Raw genomic sequence first — 18,925 nt, 5'->3', positions numbered from 1 at the left:
ACCGAGCTGCTTATACAGTTATACCACTCACTTCTGGACACTGACTGCTCATCTGACATGTGGTGGTAGAAAATCACAGTCACAGAAAAGATGAGTCATTTGAGCCACAGTTTCTCCATCAGCCCTGTGGTACAGCTTTACTCATATATTACATGTCACGGTTCCCGTTGTTGGCCTATGGACATCTTGTGATTGCCGGCTCCGCCTGCGACTTATCCCAGCGCCCTGATGCTGTCAATTTCAGAAATACTGTTATTTGTTCTGTTGTGTTTATGTACAACAAACGTCAGCGTGAATGAACCTTAACCTTACTGCTATATAATTGTCATGATTCTGCCTTCTCTTGTCTTGATTTTCTGGTCTAGTGGCAGAATCATGACAGACCCATGTGTTTTATGTGGAGAGAAACATATTATTGTCAATCAGGACATAATATGCGTTCTCTCCAGTCTCGTCATTTGGCCCCGCCCCTCTCGTTCCTAGTATAGCTTTCCTCCTGTGTCTCATTCCCCACACCTGCCCATCGTTATCTCCTTTGTTAGTCTCCCTATTTAATGCCCTCTTGTCTGTTGTCTTGTGCTGGTTTGTTGTACTTGTTACCCCGTCCTAGAAGCCTTGTCGTGACAAATACTTTAAAGTCGTCCTCTTCCTCTTCCTCTTCCTCTTCCTCTTCCTCTTCCTCTTCCTCTTCCTCTTCCTCTTCCTCTTCCTCTTCCTCTTCCTCTTCCTCTTCCTCTTCCTCTTCCTCTTCCTCTTCCTCTTCCTCTTCCTCCTTTGTTACCCCTTCGTGGGTTTTTGTTTTTCTGTTTATATATGTATTAAAGTCCCTGTGTTAACCCCTTCATCCCCGTATTGCTGCCTGCACTTGGGTTCTCCTACCACGTTCCTGACATTAAATAGCTTCAAAATCCAGTAACAAAAAACCAGTACAATTCCTTAAATTAAAGTTTTATAAATTTAAGTTTTTCAATTTGTAGTCTTTTTATGTAATTGGACAGTTTTTAGCATGTGTTTTAAAAATTACAGTTTAAATACAGCATACATGTAAAATTCTGTACAGTTCTGTCATGACAACTCTTGGAGGGTTCGGCATGTTAGTGTGCATGACATAAATGTATTTGGTCTTGGCGGAATAGATATGTTACGCTGCTGCATCGGAGCAAGTCGGAGACTTGCTACAGCCAATAATTCCAGAACATGCTGCTGTGTGCATATAAGGAATGCTACTGCTGCACATATAACATATATGAATAAACTCTGCATGCTTACGTGATCACCTTGTAGCAGATATATACAGGTGGAGCTGGGGAAGGAGGAGAGTTTCTAAAACAGGCTGCACTGCTACGACATTCACTAGCCGAGATTTCAACGTAGAGCAGCAAGCTCATTGGCTACTGATACTGAAGCAAAAAAGTTATTTTGTCAGACTTTAGGACTTCACCATCTAGAGTTTAATGCCAGAAATGTCTCAGTCATTTTATTTCAGTTTTGATTCTATGTGTTTATAAATCATATCTGATGCCGTACACAATCAATGTTTGTTTAAGATGTTAAAGGTTATTATAAAACATCAGTTGAGAAAATCAAATTTCTTCATATTGTGGGTCTCTGTGTTAAGAGTTAAAAAAGTAACAACTGAAAGCCCTGTTGTACACACACAGACCGGTAGTTTAGGTTACGATTCATTCATGCATTCGAACACAATTGTTGCTGCCAAAACTCAGCAGTGTGAATTTTGGCCTAAGAGTCCAGTTTCCAATGTTTACTCACGATAAAGCAGTAGAGAGCTGTCCATGGTAGAATCAACAGAATGAAGGTGAGGCTCTACGTTAGCGCTAAGCCATCAAATAGCATGCCTTGCCTTGAAAACACTTTATGACTACATTTTAATACCTTGTTAAAAATAAGAACTGAAAAATGCTCAGGTTCTCTTTTAAAAGAGCAGTTTTAATGCTAAAACATGTTTTTGTTTTAGAAGACTTAAAATAACGTGTCCCTCGGGCAGTTCATTCCCTGAGAAAACCATGAATCAATGTTTTATGAACTGTGGACTAGGGTTGGGAATTGAAATTCGGATCCATAAGAATGAATGATTCCGGACCGCACGATCACATAGTTTTCACGTCATCTGTCAAGACCTGAGTCACCTGACCTAACAAAGCCATCTGCAAGGACCTTGCACTCGAATACTAAAAGTCAGTTCATACGATGGACCGTGGAGGCGCTCTAAAGTGTGGCTGCATTTTGCGAAATCACAAAAAGACAAAGCTAAGTGTATATAATGTTGAAAAACGGGTGTCACCAGCAATATGGCTTGGGTCATCTACGGTTGGGTCATCGTATCGAATTACAAGAATGCATCCCGAATGCCTACTGCTGACTCTTGAGTGTTCATTAAACCGATGAGTGAGGGGACACTGCTGGGACCATGCGCACATCAATGTTACGTCTTTTTCTGCACAATAAAAACATCTGGGTCATTTTATACTGCTACGGGAATCCGATAGTGTATGTCCGTTGATAAATCCTTCTACATATTTATTGAATACTGGTAGGACTATCTGAATGGGTATTTTTGCATTGTACCTTATTTTGTCGATGTGGTTTAGATTATATTAAGTGTTGCCCTGCAGTAGGAAAATCTGACAGGGTAGGACAATCCAACACAACACCGGCACATTATGCTACACGAGAGACCCCCTTCTCCCTCGCTTCGAAAGGAAGGCTCACACAGGACACTTTTTTGTGTTCAAGCTGTATGTAATGGCACAAAAGAAATATTTTAGATTTTGCTTGACTTTGCTTTTATTGCTTTTTCACCACTTTGGAATCGAAACTAACAAGCGTTAGGTATCGGAATCGATAAGCAGAATCGAATTTGTAATCGGAATCGATACATTTGAAACGATGCCCAACCCTACTGTGGACCCAATTACTCTGTGACATTAAAGGTAAAATAATGCATTGTGGGACTTTTTGTTGTCATTCAGACAATGTGCAGAATACAGTATATAAGCAAACCATTCATATCTAAATGCTCGTGCTTGAAATATTATTCTTTTTACAGATGAACTAACAACTGAATGGGGCCAATCTATTTATGTTCAAAACTAAACAAATGAATGAGCAGAAAGTGGAGGAAAAGCAGTCGACCAATACACAGTATTAATGGCAATTTCATTAATGCTGTTGAAAAAGTAACCCAGCATGCACGTGGTGAAGTTTGGTTAAAAAAGGCCAAGGTGTGCAGAGCTGTAATGTAGGTAATGGTGGGCTACTTTTAAGACTGTAAAATAAGATTGTCCTTTTTTGGTTACATATTTGATGACTTACGATGTTCTAATGTAATAATATTTTTTTAAATCAATAAAAAATGAGTAGGTGTGTCCAAACTGTTGCAAATGTTTTGCCGGCAGCTTTAAGTCCAAGAAGATGGTTTGCACATTTGTGCAAAAATAACAAAGTTATGAGCAATCGCTTTCAGCTCTAGTAGATATTAAAAATACTACAGCCTATAAAAAAACACGATATATACCCTAGAAAAAAAACACATCTAAAACTAAAACCCTGCTGCGAGCTTTCATGTGCTGAAGTCAATGTAACAATCAGCTTATTCTCCTTGCTCTGTTTTAACAAGGTCCTGGATCAGTTTCCAACATCGCTGTCCAGTAACCATCCAAAACAAGAAGAACTTGATTTTCATCAGATTAGATTTTCATTTCCCGGAAGAAATGTGCAAGCTGCTTGCAAGGCTTCAAACGTTGCCAGCTGAGGCAGGCGGGTGAAGTACGCTAAGGTTGTTGTGACATCACTAACAACATTTCGATTTCTAATGCCAAACATTCAATGTCAATAGGAGGTTATGAAAACAAAGTGTAAAGTTGTTCAGGTGATATTCTGAGATTTGCTGCACAGAATTATGTACACTTGACAAATTAAAAGAAAGTTCCATTACGCCAGTTCCAACTAACTTCAACCTTATAAAAAGATAAGGAACTATTTTCATCAAGTATTCGATTAAATTAAGCAATAATGTCCAACTTAGATTCGGAATCATGAAAATGTCCTGTTCTCTTGATATCAGAATTTATCAATCACTCAAGTAAACCAAAACCAAAAATACACAGCTCACCTAAGGCTAAAAAGAGAACAAACGTGGCAGAACATTATTTCAACAATGCTCGCATCGCCATCATTGCAATAACCGTTCCTTATCAACACCAGCGGTTAAATATTTCCAAGACATTACCTGTGAGACCAACGGCTCCAGCAACCTCTCCACAGTCAGTGTGCGAATCTCTAGGCTCTTGGGGTCCCATTTCAGCAAGATTGGGGACGTAGCGCTAGTCATGTTTACTGCAAATAAAGAGGAAAGAGAATAGGGTTTACCCATTTTGAAGAATGAAAGAGATGTTACAAAGCAGAGAGAGACCATTTAAATAAACAGGTATATCAACAATAAACATTTATTATGAAAAACAGGAACTCTTTATTTTGAAAGCCTCTAAATGTTGGGCATCAAACATGCTAAAATGCTTAAATTTAGACGATAAAATATTGAGGTGAGGATATGAGGCATTTCATTAAAGGCTATTGACGTGATGTGGGATCCAGACGTGGGTCAAAAAAATTGTTGTGCAAGTTTGAAGAAAAAACAAACACACCAGCCAGACTTTTGCACCGATAGTTGATTTTGCCACCAATACCGATAGCCATTTATTCAGAGTGATATCCGTCCATACCGAAAGTTTGGTGGCTATATTTAATATGTAATTCTAAAGGTTAAATTAACATTGCTTAATTCTTTATTATTCATTCATATAATGACTTTTAATATTGAACACCAAACTGATGATGTTTCTAAACATTTAATATGCACAGAACACAAATTCATTTCATGATTGATATCGCCTCTGTGAAATCGATAGCCAATAGCGTGTAAATTCCTTTTAATGACCGATATAGATTATTGGTTGGAATATAAAGTGGTACATAATACATAAAAATTTATTGCTTGGACACTGGATGCACAAGCAAGCGCCGCGAGTGCGGATGATGCACTCATTTTTGTACTGGCCGCATTTCCGAAGTCGCGGCATCTCCATCAAATGTGGTGAGGACGTGTCCCACCCACAAATTACGCCTATGCTTAAGAGCAACTATTAACACTCATTTGGTAGTGTAGAATAGATCCTTAACGTATGTCTTGTTCCATCATACTGTCATTCACAGAAGTACTGGCCTAGATTCCCTGCATCTTAGATCCAGCATCCAACCTACTGATTACTAAAACCAAATGCACGTCCCCAGTCCAGCTCCCAGTGCTTTGAACAAAGGTAACGTAAGCAGGTGCTTCCTGATTAAGGTGGACATCTGAGGCACTACATCAGGTCTGCATAGCAGCAGGGGGAAAGGTTTGCGTGACTGATGGGAAGGAGGAAAACCTTGAAAGCTGCAGGAGATTCTGGAGGTAAAGTGTGAGAACGCGCGTGATTGGCCAAAACCATATAAAAATACTATATTATAACTTTGATCTGTTCTGTACTGAACATTCGGAGAAGGGGCTGTAGAAAATAGTACAGAAAAGTTCAATATTATGTTAAAAGTTCTTTAGTGCTTTACCAAGGATTTCTACATGAATGAGACTTGATTATGGCATTTTATATCATGCAGAATAGATTTAAAAAAATGAATTTTCAAATATTGTCAATAAAAAGGAACCTAAGACGTGTCTGTGCTTTTCCACATCCTCGATTCACACAGGAATAATCTGACACAGAATCATCAACATCATATCGAACCTTCGGCTTCTGTTTGCTCCAGTCATTTCCTCACCTGCCAAGGAGCTCCACATAAAAACCTGAAACTTTTGTGCATCTCCGTTCTTTTGTGCTCAAGCTGTGTCTCGTCTTTCCCTTTTTCTGATGTATCTGTCAGTGAATCCTCAGGAGAGACGCCTGGCAGTCTCAGGCGACATGTCAGACATTCCCTTAAGCACAAACTCCAACACACACCGCAGTCACTAAATACATCAATACACTTTAAGTGAACCACCTTTACTATTGAATACACCAGTCTACTTTACACATTCTGCCTCGAAAAGCTTCTTCAACGGTTAAGATAGGCAAGCAGAAAGGGCACTTTATTTTCATTTGCAATTAGCAAAAGTCTATTTTTAGCCCTTACACGTCCACACACAGCAAACCAGAAGAAAACCATGCAATGTCTATTTCATTCCCTTATCGCCCGATAATGCCTCAATTATCCTGCGGAAATGAAAAGAGGAAGACTATTAATTATTCTATTTCTTCCTGGATGGCAGGATGATAATAACACCAGCTGTAACAAGGAGTTCTGCTTTTCATTCACATGTGCATTCAACCGACAACTAACCAGCCTAAACCTCCTTGGATCACCATGCAAATTTATGCTGGTCCACATGGGTCTGTTCAGCAGTGGAGACTGCAATAAGCATGGGGAAATGCGAAATAATCGCATTTGGGCGACATTTTATAAGTGGGTGGCAGGTGCTGGGTGATAACGGGGGAATATGTCAGGTTTTGACAGCGAGATGCTAAAAGGGTCCAGAGCGTGTTAAAGGGATGGCTTACCCAAAAACAAAACATTTGTCATCATTAACTCACCCTTCAAACCTGTATGACTTTCTTGCTTCTACAGAGCACAAAATAAGACATTTAAGGACGTTGGCAATCAAACAATGGTGGTATCCATTCACTCCATTTGTCACCGTTGTTCGGTCACCAACATTCTTAAAAATATTTCTTTGGTGTTCTGCGGAAGAAAGAAAGTCATACAGGTTTGCAATGATAAGAGGGTGAGTATATGATAACAGAATTAAAATTTACTTTTTCTAGATGTTATGCATTCTTGACAGAATAAAACTCATGTTTAGCTCAAAAATCATAATAAATCTAATATCCAAAATGGCAAAACTCTATTATGGCTATACAACACTATGGCCAGCTCACGCCAAAACTAACTATAAAGATAAAGTTTAAAAATCATTAAAAATGTAATAGAATAGCAGAGACTTCTCCATATCTTTGATACAGCGCAACAACATTATTGGGATTACTTTAAGAGTCCTTAATAAAACATTAAGAGTCTTATAATGGACCGTCAACCGATTATGACTTTGATTATCCAATGAAAATCAGATGTTCCAGGAAGCTGACGTCTGGGCTGCGTGACGATGTAGTAGAGAGAATTAGAGACAGCTCAATAACGCCAGACTAATATTGACGTCATAACACATAAACACACATTGGATTTCCATGTTTTAAAGGGACTTTTCATAGACGTAATGATTCTTATACTGTACAAACTGTATATTCCCTCCCTCACCCTAGGTCAAAAATGATTGATATTACTATCTTTGTGGGGACCTTTGGCACACTATGGCCCCATTACACAGACACGGCTTAGCTTAAGCCAGGACTATGCCTCAGTTGAATTAAGATATTTATGTCGCTTTTATAAAAATGCCTTGGAAGAATACATTACTGGTGTGCATCTTGAGACAAGCAATGGCCCTGATATATTTTAAGATATTTCTGGGCAAATGATATTGAGTTAAGACATGTCACAAAATTATTTTAGTCTGGGACTAGCCTTAAGTCTTGTTTGTGAAACTGGGCCTAGGATTCATCAGAATCGCACAAGCACACGCACCTTCTGTAAAAAAACAAAGAAAGGCAGCATAGCTTTAAAAGTTTTATGAGATGAAATGATTACATCACCCAGTGTCAAAGCAGGTGACATCACTGAGCCAGCATTTAGTTTTTTTGCCTTTTGTTGTCTACCTAAGAGAACACACTAAATCCCTCAAAGCCATCAAAACATGACTGATTCTATTCCTGCCTCCCATCCTAAATTAAAGCCATCAACCCTAAACTCCCATGCACGCCTGTTTCCAGAGATCCTTCCCTTGAGCTGCAGAGATTAAAGCTAAGATTATCCCACACTAAATATCAGACTTGTCTAAACCCACCGCTGGAAAAATCACAGAGATCTTTTGAGAGATCTCAATTATTTCTCCTACACAGAAATAAGATAAAAATAAGGTTTGAAACAAAATAAATTGGATAGTTTAATATTCATCTAAAAAGGTATAATCTATAGACCGCTTAATCTGATGCGCACGCGCCTCGACTACAATAATGTCCGGATTGTGTTTTTTTATTAGTCTGGCAAGTGTCTAATAATTTAACTCTTTATATTTTATTTCATTTATGTTATTATTAATTTATTTTCTTATTTTATTGTGTAATAAGTACGATGTGTTGAATTTTGTTATATGTTCATTTAGTTAAATAAACATTTTGTTTAATGCTTCGTGTATCTTTGTCACATTTGAAGAAACCATATGGGACATTGATATCTAGCGGTTGAGCTTGGTCTCGCAGTCTAAATTCAAAATAATGGAGAGACAAGTTTAGCCAAGTGACAGTTCTTCTTGGTTTCTTTAGCTTGTTATCAGAAATAATCTACAGGCACTCTATTATTAACTATATATTGAACTGGAAGTTAAGGGTAGTCCATGAGCATGCGCAGTAACATTTGTTTATGTTGTTGCTTTGAAACTGTCTATATCAAGATCCACAAAAATATTTTTATTTGGAAATATGAGGAAAAAATGGGACCAGCTTCCACCTTCCTATGAGGAATATTGACAACTGTCAAGACCTTCCAGTGCAAAACTGATCTCAGTACATAATCACCCAAGTGTGCGTAACAATGTGGAATTTGGCTAGCGAATAACTTTGTTATGTACCAAGAAGGAGAAAAAAAGGGCGTAGTGGCATTTGAAAGGGAGCAACTTAAACCCACTGTGCCATTTCACAGTACATTTTGCCTTCCACCTCTCCAACCGACCTGTCTATCTGCGTTTTTTGTGTTTTCCTCTCTCCACAAACAAGCTTCTTCTGTCACGGGGGTCTTGGAAAGCCAGAGAGACATGAGAAGGATGGAGCAAGTGAGCGAGGGAGGGAGAAAAATGTCAAGGAAAGACAGCAGAGGGAAAACAATAAAGAGAAAGAGCACTTTATACAACAGGAAGAATGAAACGGGGGGGTTGAAAATAAAGAAGCATAAAAGAGACAGACGGAGATGGAAACTGCCTGCAATAAAGAATACACACAGAGAAGATAAACTACGGCAGCGGAAGTTTCTAGAACAGTGGCTGATGGTGAGATGCCCAGAAGGACAAAAGCCTCAGTAATCACAAGGTGGCAAATTCACACCCATCTCCCAACACTAACTGTGTTTCTATCTCCAGTTTAGTTTACACATTTTGGGGCAGATGGGTATCTCTATTTGGCTGATCTATCTCAAAGAGATTACCCATTAGTGGTGCATGTGGCGTGTTTTTGATGAGATCAGCTCTCTTAAATATTCCTGACTGTGGAGAAACAACTAGCAATGTATGTGGGCAATAAAGCCATTCCTGACACTGGTGCAAAAGCTCTACACTGGATCTCTGCTGTAATGTTTGAGCACTACAGGGTTCTCAATGAATTCAAATGACCTTTCCAGTCATTTCAAATTACTAACCATTTTTTATGACAGTATATATTTCCATGATTTCCATGCCTGAATTCGTTGTCGGTGCTTATGCATAAGAACCATTGCACATTTAAGTTCCCATCGAAAAAACACAAAAAGAATCTCATAAATATATCATCCATATGATACTAAATGGAAAAAGATTTGTCACCGAACCAAAGAACCGAACAATACCAGCTACACTCCTATTATAGTGTAAAACTGTGACTCGACTGCCATTAAAACAAATGTACATTCCGTATCAGCCCACATTCTAGCAGCCCCTCGTGAAATTCCGACTGAAACAGCAACATTTGCAAACGGTAACACCATGAGGTCATTGTTTGAAATGTCATTTAATATCCAGGAAGAGATTTTCTCGCACAATGACACTGAATTTTAAATGTTAATATGGGCTCATCATTCAGTCTTTAGTCTTTATATTTTCTGGGAATGTGGAGACAGGCAAGTACAGACAGCATGTCCAATGATGGCATTTAAAGGTGCAATATGTGATATTTAGGAGGATATATTGACAGAAATGCAATATAATATACATAACTAAATCTTCAGAGGTGTATAAAACCCTAACATGATGAAGCATTATGTTTCTATTACCTTAGAATTAGCTATTTCTATATACATACACCGTGGGTCCCCTTACATGGAATTCAGCAGGTTGTTTCTACAGTAGCCCTAAACAGACAAACTGCTCTACAGAGCGCGTTTCGTAAATATGTTATCTCCATATGATGCCATCTTAGCCACCATAGTGCTTAAAAAGTGAAAGGTGGAGCGAGTCGTTGGTTCCAATTGACCCTTTCGCTAAGCCCCGCCCCTGACACTAACGTCTTACAATGAGAGCTGTCAGTGTAAAAACCTTGTCCCACTGCACACACTCTCGTTGGGCAGCATTCTAGTGGTACTTAAATATAAATGATAAATAAATATATCATGGAGGGAAACAAAAGATTTTACACTAAATATGGTAGATACGATTAATGTGGAAGCGAGGGTTTACAGATCACACTGAAAGTGGGAGAAGACGGTCGTCATGATCGCAAATGACAATACTGTTCATGTTCAGCAGGATAAGATTAAATATATTTATATTTAACCACTTTAACATGGAGAGGAACTGACATGTGGACCTTTTATGTGTTTATGACCTGCAATGAATATGACAGGAGAACAGTTAGCTATTTAGGTTTGTATGTTATCATGGACTCGCTAACTTTACAGTTTTTGGCCAGTGATACCTTGTTAAAGCACATGAAGACATTAACGTTCTGCTTGAACACATGAAAATTGTGAGTTAATGAGAGTACGCCAACCGTTTTCTTTGGGATTGTGGTTGAGCCGGTTTACTGCGCCCACATCTTGCTCTGTCTTGTTTAGGTTTAGCAAATCGAATAAAATAAATGACATTCCCCATCCTCCCAGGATACCTGGAATCAGGCACATCGTTTTACAATTTTTGTATCATTAACACCATTCAAATGATGAGAGCTTAGGATTTTACAATGCTTCTCTATGTCGCTGAAACCTCTGAGTTCCAGTCTGCTTGCAACTGATACTCAGCTGTCATTTTTTCTGTTTCTCTTTCTATTTCTTCCCCCTTTACACAATTATCTGAATGAATTCAGCACTGTTTGCATATAAACTATATTTGTTTCGTAGATCATTTCAGATTTTTCAAAGAAATGCAGAAAGAAAGTTATACAATTTCCATTAAAGGTCCAGTGTATGAAAGTTAGCGACATCTAGAGGTGATGTTGCGAACTGCAGCCTACGGCTCTCTCCACCCCTCCCTTTTGGAGCACAGGGCTAAGATGTCATCATGTTTTCGCGTATTTGCCGAAGGAAGAAATGCATTCATGAAATGTGCTCTGTAGAGCAGTTTGTCCATTTAGGGCTACTGCAGAAACAACGGGTATGTAGAAATAGCTATTTAATAAAAACACAATGATACATTATGTAGGGTCTTCCCACACCTATGAAGACATAGTTGTGTCATGCATATCGTATTGCATTTCTGTCAATAGATCCTCTGAAACCTTAAACTTAAATTGATAGACTTTCATTCAAAATCTAACCAAATTCATCAGCTGAAGGCTTGATGCAACACAACACAATACAAAGGAATTACACTGTGTCAACACAACCCACGTTGGTCTTACATTATGTGACGAGCGGATTCTATATTAGAATGAATCACGTTGTGATTACAATAGGAGCGATTGGATGACATTACTGATTTGCATCAACATTTCCATCAGAAAAAGAAAATTTGTACAATATAGTTTCTTTCGGCTTCTCACACAATAATCGTGATCATGGAATGATTTGATAGTCTCATGAGGAATGTGTAAGTGAGTGCGGAGGTGGAGATTAGTCAGATCAGACCTGCTATTTTCAACAAGCTACGCCAGAGACAATGGTCAGACCCACCATACCAATGTACTCACACCCTCAGCCTCGTCTCTCCCTTACCCACCCATTCGCATTGCCAAACTCACCGTTTCTCACGTTGTTTACCTGGATTAAATCTAAATTCAAATAGGGGTTAATACCTTAAAAACACATGCACTCATGTAAAACAGGGGCGAGCTGCTTGGTTTGGCGCTTTTGTTCGACCAATATTATTAAGCTATGCCGTTCTCTAAATGAAATTCTTTAGAAAAAAGCTTTTGTTCAATGATTCGAGACTGTTTACTGATTACACCGACCTAAAGGGTGATCTCTCCTCCTCACTTGGAAAACCGACTTCATCTAGAAAAGCTGTGAGTGTGTTTCACAGCTCAAGAGACTTAATGGAGGTGCAGTAATATACTATTTTATCAACTTTGTCAGTTGGAGTGTCACTCCATGAGTCTGATGAGAAATTTTCAAGCGCATAATGAAATCTTTGACCTTTATCTTACAACTTTGGCATCTTGGCATCTATGCTTGGGATGAAATGAAAATGAGATGCACTCATCCTCGTGTTATTACAAACCTGTACGACTTTCTACCTCCTGCACAACACAAAAGAAGATATTTTGAAGAATGTGGTAACCAAAAAACATTGGACCCCATCGACTTCCACTATCTGGCCACGAAACCACTGAGAAATTTCTCAAAATAACTTGAAACTTTGAGAAGGATAACAGTCACAGAAGCTTCAGTAAGCATCTTGGTTGGCTCGTGCAATAAAGTAACAGTTTCGAGCACATGTTTTTTTGTTAAAGCGGGCATATCAGTAACAAATCTAAGAAAATCCTAAGAAAATATCTAGTGTTGCATTGAAGAGCTGGAAAAACACTTTTTCACATCCGTTTCAGAGTTATTAACTTACGTCCCACATTTTGCTCATTTCTTGGCATCTAGAGGGGCCAGAGAGATAACAAACAGGTTCGAGCTAAACGGAGGGTGGAATTTCTCGCTTTAATGCTCTCAGGTGACAAACGATGTGCCACCAGAATTTCCAGCCTTACACAGGGCTTCATTGCAAAATAAAATGACAACAGCAGCAAAGAGGCTGATAACTCTCCACAGCAACTGCCTTTGAATTTGAAGTTAATAACGTTTGAGTGAACCATTTCTGGAAAAAGGTAAATGAGTGCCGACAACTAATTTCAGCGCTGGTGAGAAAAACTCTAAAGGGCTTCACCTCAACAGGGACTACCTATCAAACTGGTCTAGTTATAATGTAACTATAGCAAAAAATGCAAAAGTGTAAGTTTGACATTTAAAAGAGCAATTGATTATAATTTTATCAAACATATATATATTATTTTTAAATAAGGGTATGAAATTCTTGAAAATCAAAGTTGTAGAATCTACAACGTACAATGTAGATGAAACAGGCTTGATGCGACCCGTCGCAATTCAATAAATCTCTCCGACGCGCGGGAAAAGAACAGCTGTCCTTGGTTTTGATTAGAGAATGCATGAAGAAGCAAAACTGAAAAAAATGTTTATTTCGAAGATTAATGTTCAAACATGAAATAGGATTGCTGTTTTAATCCGTACCGCCGAATGCTCTCGGCATATTGAGCACAGAGAGAACATCTCTAAAAATTAGATTTGGAATCAGACGATATTGTTTGGATGCCACAGCTTGATTTCACGGCCAGCAACCAATCGTGTTTATGATCACAACGACAGCGTGGCCATGAGAGCAGCATTCTCATAATAATGAAGCAAAGTTTAAAGCGTGCCGTGTAGTTTTATAGATTAAATGACTGGTCACGGTGACTCCGAAAGTCCTATTGATTTCTTTCAGCAATAGAACGTGAGACAGTCGGCACACCGGTGACCATCTGTCCCGCCCTGCGATTGCTGACACCTCAAAAGTAGGTAAACGTCTGTGCCGTATTACGACCAGTCGACTCACTTGATCTACGCTTCAACCGCTAACAGCCCAGCCAAAACATCCATTGACCCAGCATAGATTTTGGCTTAGTTGATCAAAGTTAATTAAGCCGTTTAATTAAACCGTGTTGAAAAACTGATAGTGTGGGCTGCAAATCAGGAGGAAAAAAGTAAGTAATGTCTGCACGTATATCTACAAGACAATATGGGATAGCCTGGTGTGTAACTGTGTGAAACAAACAGCGCTGAGTTTTCTGCTAAGACGCATTATTACAAAACTTTGTATACAATCTGCTACAGTTTCACAATGACTTACATTTACTGCATATTATAATGTCAAAAGAAATCACTTAACAAGATTTATATCATTATAAATGTGATTCAGAATACAGCAGCGTGCAAGGTTTACAACCAAAGAGATTACCACCTTTCGTGGTGTCACTACAGCTGTCCACAACAAATTTAAGACGTTGGCACTAGCTTTCAGCACAACCGTGCTACTTTTGATACACCTGCCTTACAAGTTTATGTTCTCTCCTGCCCTTTACGGTGGGTCAGTAAAGTTTTTCATTTAAACAGTAACTTCCCTAAATATTTACCTTATCTGTTCCTTTATGGCTGCCACCACAATTATTAAAGGGTTGGTGAAACGGTGTGTCATGCATTCTGACTTCTTTACAATGTTAAACGTGCTGGCTTCTCATGCTTAACATGGTCATCCTGTAAAAAAACAAATTGGACGTTTTACGTAGTATTTCTGTGCTCGATACACTCCCCCAGTGTTCGTACAGGTTTCGGAAAGTTTTTTTCGAACATGAAAAATCGTTACATAACAACTTTTCTTAGTCCTTTATTGGACAATTCTCCCAGAAAAGCACGCAGCACGCCTATGCACCAACCATGGAGAGCGGGAGAAGGATCATATGCAAAAGTCACTTTCACTTGTGTGCAGGAGAGAGAGAGAGCACTTTGTTTGTGAAGTTCACCTGTGTTGTTTGTTTGCTACATTTGGGTAATGAATGTTATATAAATGGTGGATATAACGCTGGATTTGGAGATCGTTTTAAAACTAATAGATGGAGCGGCGGTCCCAGCACTAAAAGATTCTGGACATGAACCGCACGCGGATGTCTGTGTTTTCTTGGCAATGTGTGTGCACATGCTCTGGTTCCAATCCCTCCCCCAACACACGTCGCATGATTTCGGAAATAATCGTACAGCTGTATCTGTCATTTATAAATGTGATCAAACTAAAGATTCTGGGTATATTTGAAGGGTGCGATACTATTCTGTAATTGCTCGGAATGATATTCATAATCTGAGAGTATCTTGGTGAATTCCACCTTCTTTGACGTCTTCTTTTTCCTTTTTGCTAAATTTAACGGCACAAGTTCTTCGAAAGCCAAACACAGGTATAAAACATCTGGAATAGCCCCCCGTCACACATTTTTACCGGACTTCACCTGTACCGTCTCTTAGTGCAATGTATCAAAAAGAAACAATATCTAAAACAAGACTGAAGGTAACATGTAACATAGACGTAGAAAACGTGTAAACCAAGGACACTAACATCTTGGTAGCATTTAAGGAAGCTGTCCAAAAGTGCAACAAGACAAGGCTCAGAATTGCTTGTTTGAAAGTGGAGGTCAACAAGAATAATGTTCCTGCTTGATTGGTAGAATGAGGGAGGAAAACTCATCGTCTCACTGATAGCTCCCACCGATGTTCCCCTGACATCAGTTTAGTGTTTCCTCTTATAAGTGAAGAGGAACAAGTCTTCATCAGTACAAATGTACTTCAATATAAAACCACTGATGGGAAACCTCCACGAACAATGCAATTTCTGAATCAGACCTGGCTTCTCACAGCATTAGCATTTTTGAAAATGTGTTTCAAGCCTTTGAGTCACCGATGTCCAAAAGTTCTGCATGCCAGCTAAGAATACTTTAGAACTGCAAAGAAAACGTGTCTCTACATTGTGAGTTACCTTTCGAACAAACGGTAGGAGTAAGTAAATAACCTTTCACTGGATCTAGTACATCCCTTCAAATGCTTCATCACAGACTTTAAAACAGTCTCAAATGACTTTTCAATCTTTATCTGTGCTCAGTTTGAAATAGCCTTCTAACTTTTAACTGGGGCAATAAAAACTCCATCACAGGCAATTTCACTTCTTTATTTAAAGGCACTTTATGGGCACATTAAATAGCAGATTTAAGAAAGCAAATGATTAACAATTATTTGGAAATTTCAAACAAAAATCTAGTCAGATAGTTTAAATCTAAAAAAAGTTAAATAAAAGTAAAGTTTCTTGCATAAATTAATCCAAACTTGATCAAATGCGTCTCTGCCTGCAGTTTTCAATGAATCTTAAGTAGAGTGCTTTGTAGATGTTATATGCAGTTGGTACACCTATATTTTTTACGTTTTTCAATCACAGGATTGCTGGGTTCTCTTTATTACTTTTTGTTTGTTTAAGCTAACAGATCCCCTTTCCTTAACCTGGAGACACCATGGAGACCAGATCCCCTGTTATTGCACAGCCTGTGCCAGCCACACAATGAGCTGACACAGGCCAAATCTGCTGCTCTTGTAACACTCATTACTACACAGACACAGGCATTACTATGTGTAATTCCAGTCCATTTGTGCATATTAGAAGACGTCATATTCCAATCTGTTTCATTGATTTTAATCGTCTACATAAAATGATATGGTAATGTTACACCAAAACAGAAAGCATGCGATGCTTTTCTACCTCTTCAGAAGCCCAATTGTACAGAGGCTATGACACTGCTGCACTCCTACCCGTCAATCAAACGTTAGACTACTAAATGCAGCCTCCGGATTCCTCTCACTGCTCCTGTTACAACTCTAAACGGCATAGAAACTAAAATAAAACAGCATTGCAAGCGAGCGACGCAACAACACTGAAATGCTTTTATTATGATCAAATAAACCGTGGCTTAGAAACTTCAAACGATCCGACAGAAGCTTATTCGGAAGCGCAGTAAATAAGTCTAACTTAGTGTGTTGTGCAAGTCGACAGCATGCTGTCGCTTTAAAAAGGTTTGCTGTCAAGTTTAACTGAGGTAAAATGAACTCTCCTAAGTGTCACAATCTCAATTACCCTATGACATGCATATTCAAATGTTCTTATGCAACACACAATGAATAAAACACGTTAATGGCTTTACTAGATAGTCTGATCTGATGTAGCAAACCCAAGTAAAACGAATAAAAGATTCACTGGGGAATTTGACAGCATTACTTGACTGACGGGATTATCATAAATACATTTAGAAAATAGATAATCATAATAAGCTGCGAATACAAACCTTTTATATTCTCCAGTGCAGTGGTATCCTACTGTCATGTTTAAGTGATGTACACATATCAGCTCTATGGGACACAAGTCAACGTGCATTATCCTTAACATCTATTTTGAACATACAGGCTGACACTGTAATGTGATATAAAAACAAAACGATCTGTGTGACTGACAGCTTCTCAAAGAAAATGAAAAGATCGACTTCTCCAACAAATCCATTGTGTCAACTTGTAAGTGTCTTTTTCATACGAATACATCCAGCGAGAAGCGGCAAAATAGTTGTATCTATTCCTTAACCTGACTGCTTCCTCATCATAAACGTCCACAGACTAAAACGGCATTCAAACGTCGTGTAGTGTCAAATCGACCACAGTATGTAATAGCAGACAAAGAATAACGGGACATGAGAGATTTAAGACGGGAGGCGCTAGGAAGGAGCGTCTACAGACCGCAGTTAGAAAAAACAATCATGATTATTAAATATATATATTTTATATAAGCGAAACAACGCCGATTATAACGCTGATAGTATCCTATTCATGTGTTAAAAAGCAAGCGTTTGTTTATGATCATATGGGCTGGTTAGCCAGTAAGCTAGCAGGCTGCAGATGGGAGACACTGCCATCACCTCGCCGCTGAAATAACTGTATTCATTTAGCTAAGTAGCCGACGGGATAAACAGACGCTTCAGGGCGTATAAAATAAACACTTTTAATCGGACATTATTCAAAATCGGATTTAGGATCACACGCTAATTAAGGCTGCGATGCCCAATCCTCGTCTTTCTGACAGAACCTTTTTAAATACATAGAGACTGCTTATCGCAAAAAGCAAGTGGCTTCCATAGATACCTTCAATGATGACAGTCCCGGTGCACGAGCGAAACACTTCCGATGAAATACGATGGTGTGGTTTATTTCCAGCTGGACGGCTTTCCAAACCTTGCTGGTAAATACTAGCTAAAAATCCACCGGCTTTCCTCTCAAGTGATGGGAGCAGAATGAATCCACGCGTTGCTCTGGGTATCTAGGAAATGCTCGTCTCTCTGCCGCTCCCTGCCAAATAATGACCCCTCCCACCGAATCCCAAGCCACACAGACGACAGGTGCTGAGTATGCGCGCTCCCTCTGAGCGCGGTCGCTTGCTAAATAGTGATCCGTGTGGTACCAAGTGGTCAAATCGCGGAGGCTCTCTGATGCGCATGCGCAGTGTGAAAGGGATAAAGCGCGCAGGCTGGGATGGGCGGGGAGCGAAGAGGCTGCGCATCTTTGTTAATAGTGATGGCTCAGCTGGAGGATGGGACGCGTGCTCGATGATGTATGCTTACTGCCAGATGACAAGTGTTTGGAATTGTGTAGGCTGTTTATCTTTTGTTTCTCTTCTTGGGAAACATGGCTATTGTGTTATTTGCGAGCAATAGTGTTTCAATGTTTTGAACCGATTTTCAGTACCATACCATTAAAAGTCCCCGTTTGTTTTGCGACATCAATAAGCTGTCGTACAATGCTTTGTGACAAATAGCATGGGCGTGACTGAGTAAATAAAGACAGAAATGTCATTTTTTTGTGACCTGTATACCTTTAAAGTGTCTGATGAATAACCTCCACTCGCAGTGACAACAATGCTTCTATATTTTCACTGTGCTGTGTCAAAAGTGCATACTTATACTATAAA

The 18,925-nt window shown here is 39.1% G+C and overlaps 1 protein-coding gene across 1 annotated transcript in view; it reads right to left on the bottom strand.

Moving 5' to 3' along the window:
• Nucleotides 1–18,298, bottom strand: part of ctnna2 (catenin (cadherin-associated protein), alpha 2) — a 337,138-nt gene extending 318,840 nt beyond the window's left edge. The window contains exons 1-2 of the mRNA XM_079463418.1: nt 18,103–18,298; nt 4,250–4,356 (exon numbers count right to left, since the gene is read on the bottom strand). Coding sequence (XP_079319544.1) covers nt 4,250–4,351 — 102 coding nt within the window. The 5' untranslated portion in view covers nt 4,352–4,356; nt 18,103–18,298. The remainder of the gene's footprint in view (nt 1–4,249; nt 4,357–18,102) is intronic.
• Nucleotides 18,299–18,925: the final 627 nt, after the last annotated feature.

The sequence above is a fragment of the Barbatula barbatula genome (assembly GCF_947034865.1).
Source record: "Barbatula barbatula genome assembly, chromosome: 8".
Taxonomy (NCBI): domain Eukaryota; kingdom Metazoa; phylum Chordata; class Actinopteri; order Cypriniformes; family Nemacheilidae; genus Barbatula; species Barbatula barbatula.
The sequence above is the reverse complement of the archived record's forward strand: the minus strand, read 5'-3'. Positions and strand labels throughout refer to the sequence as shown.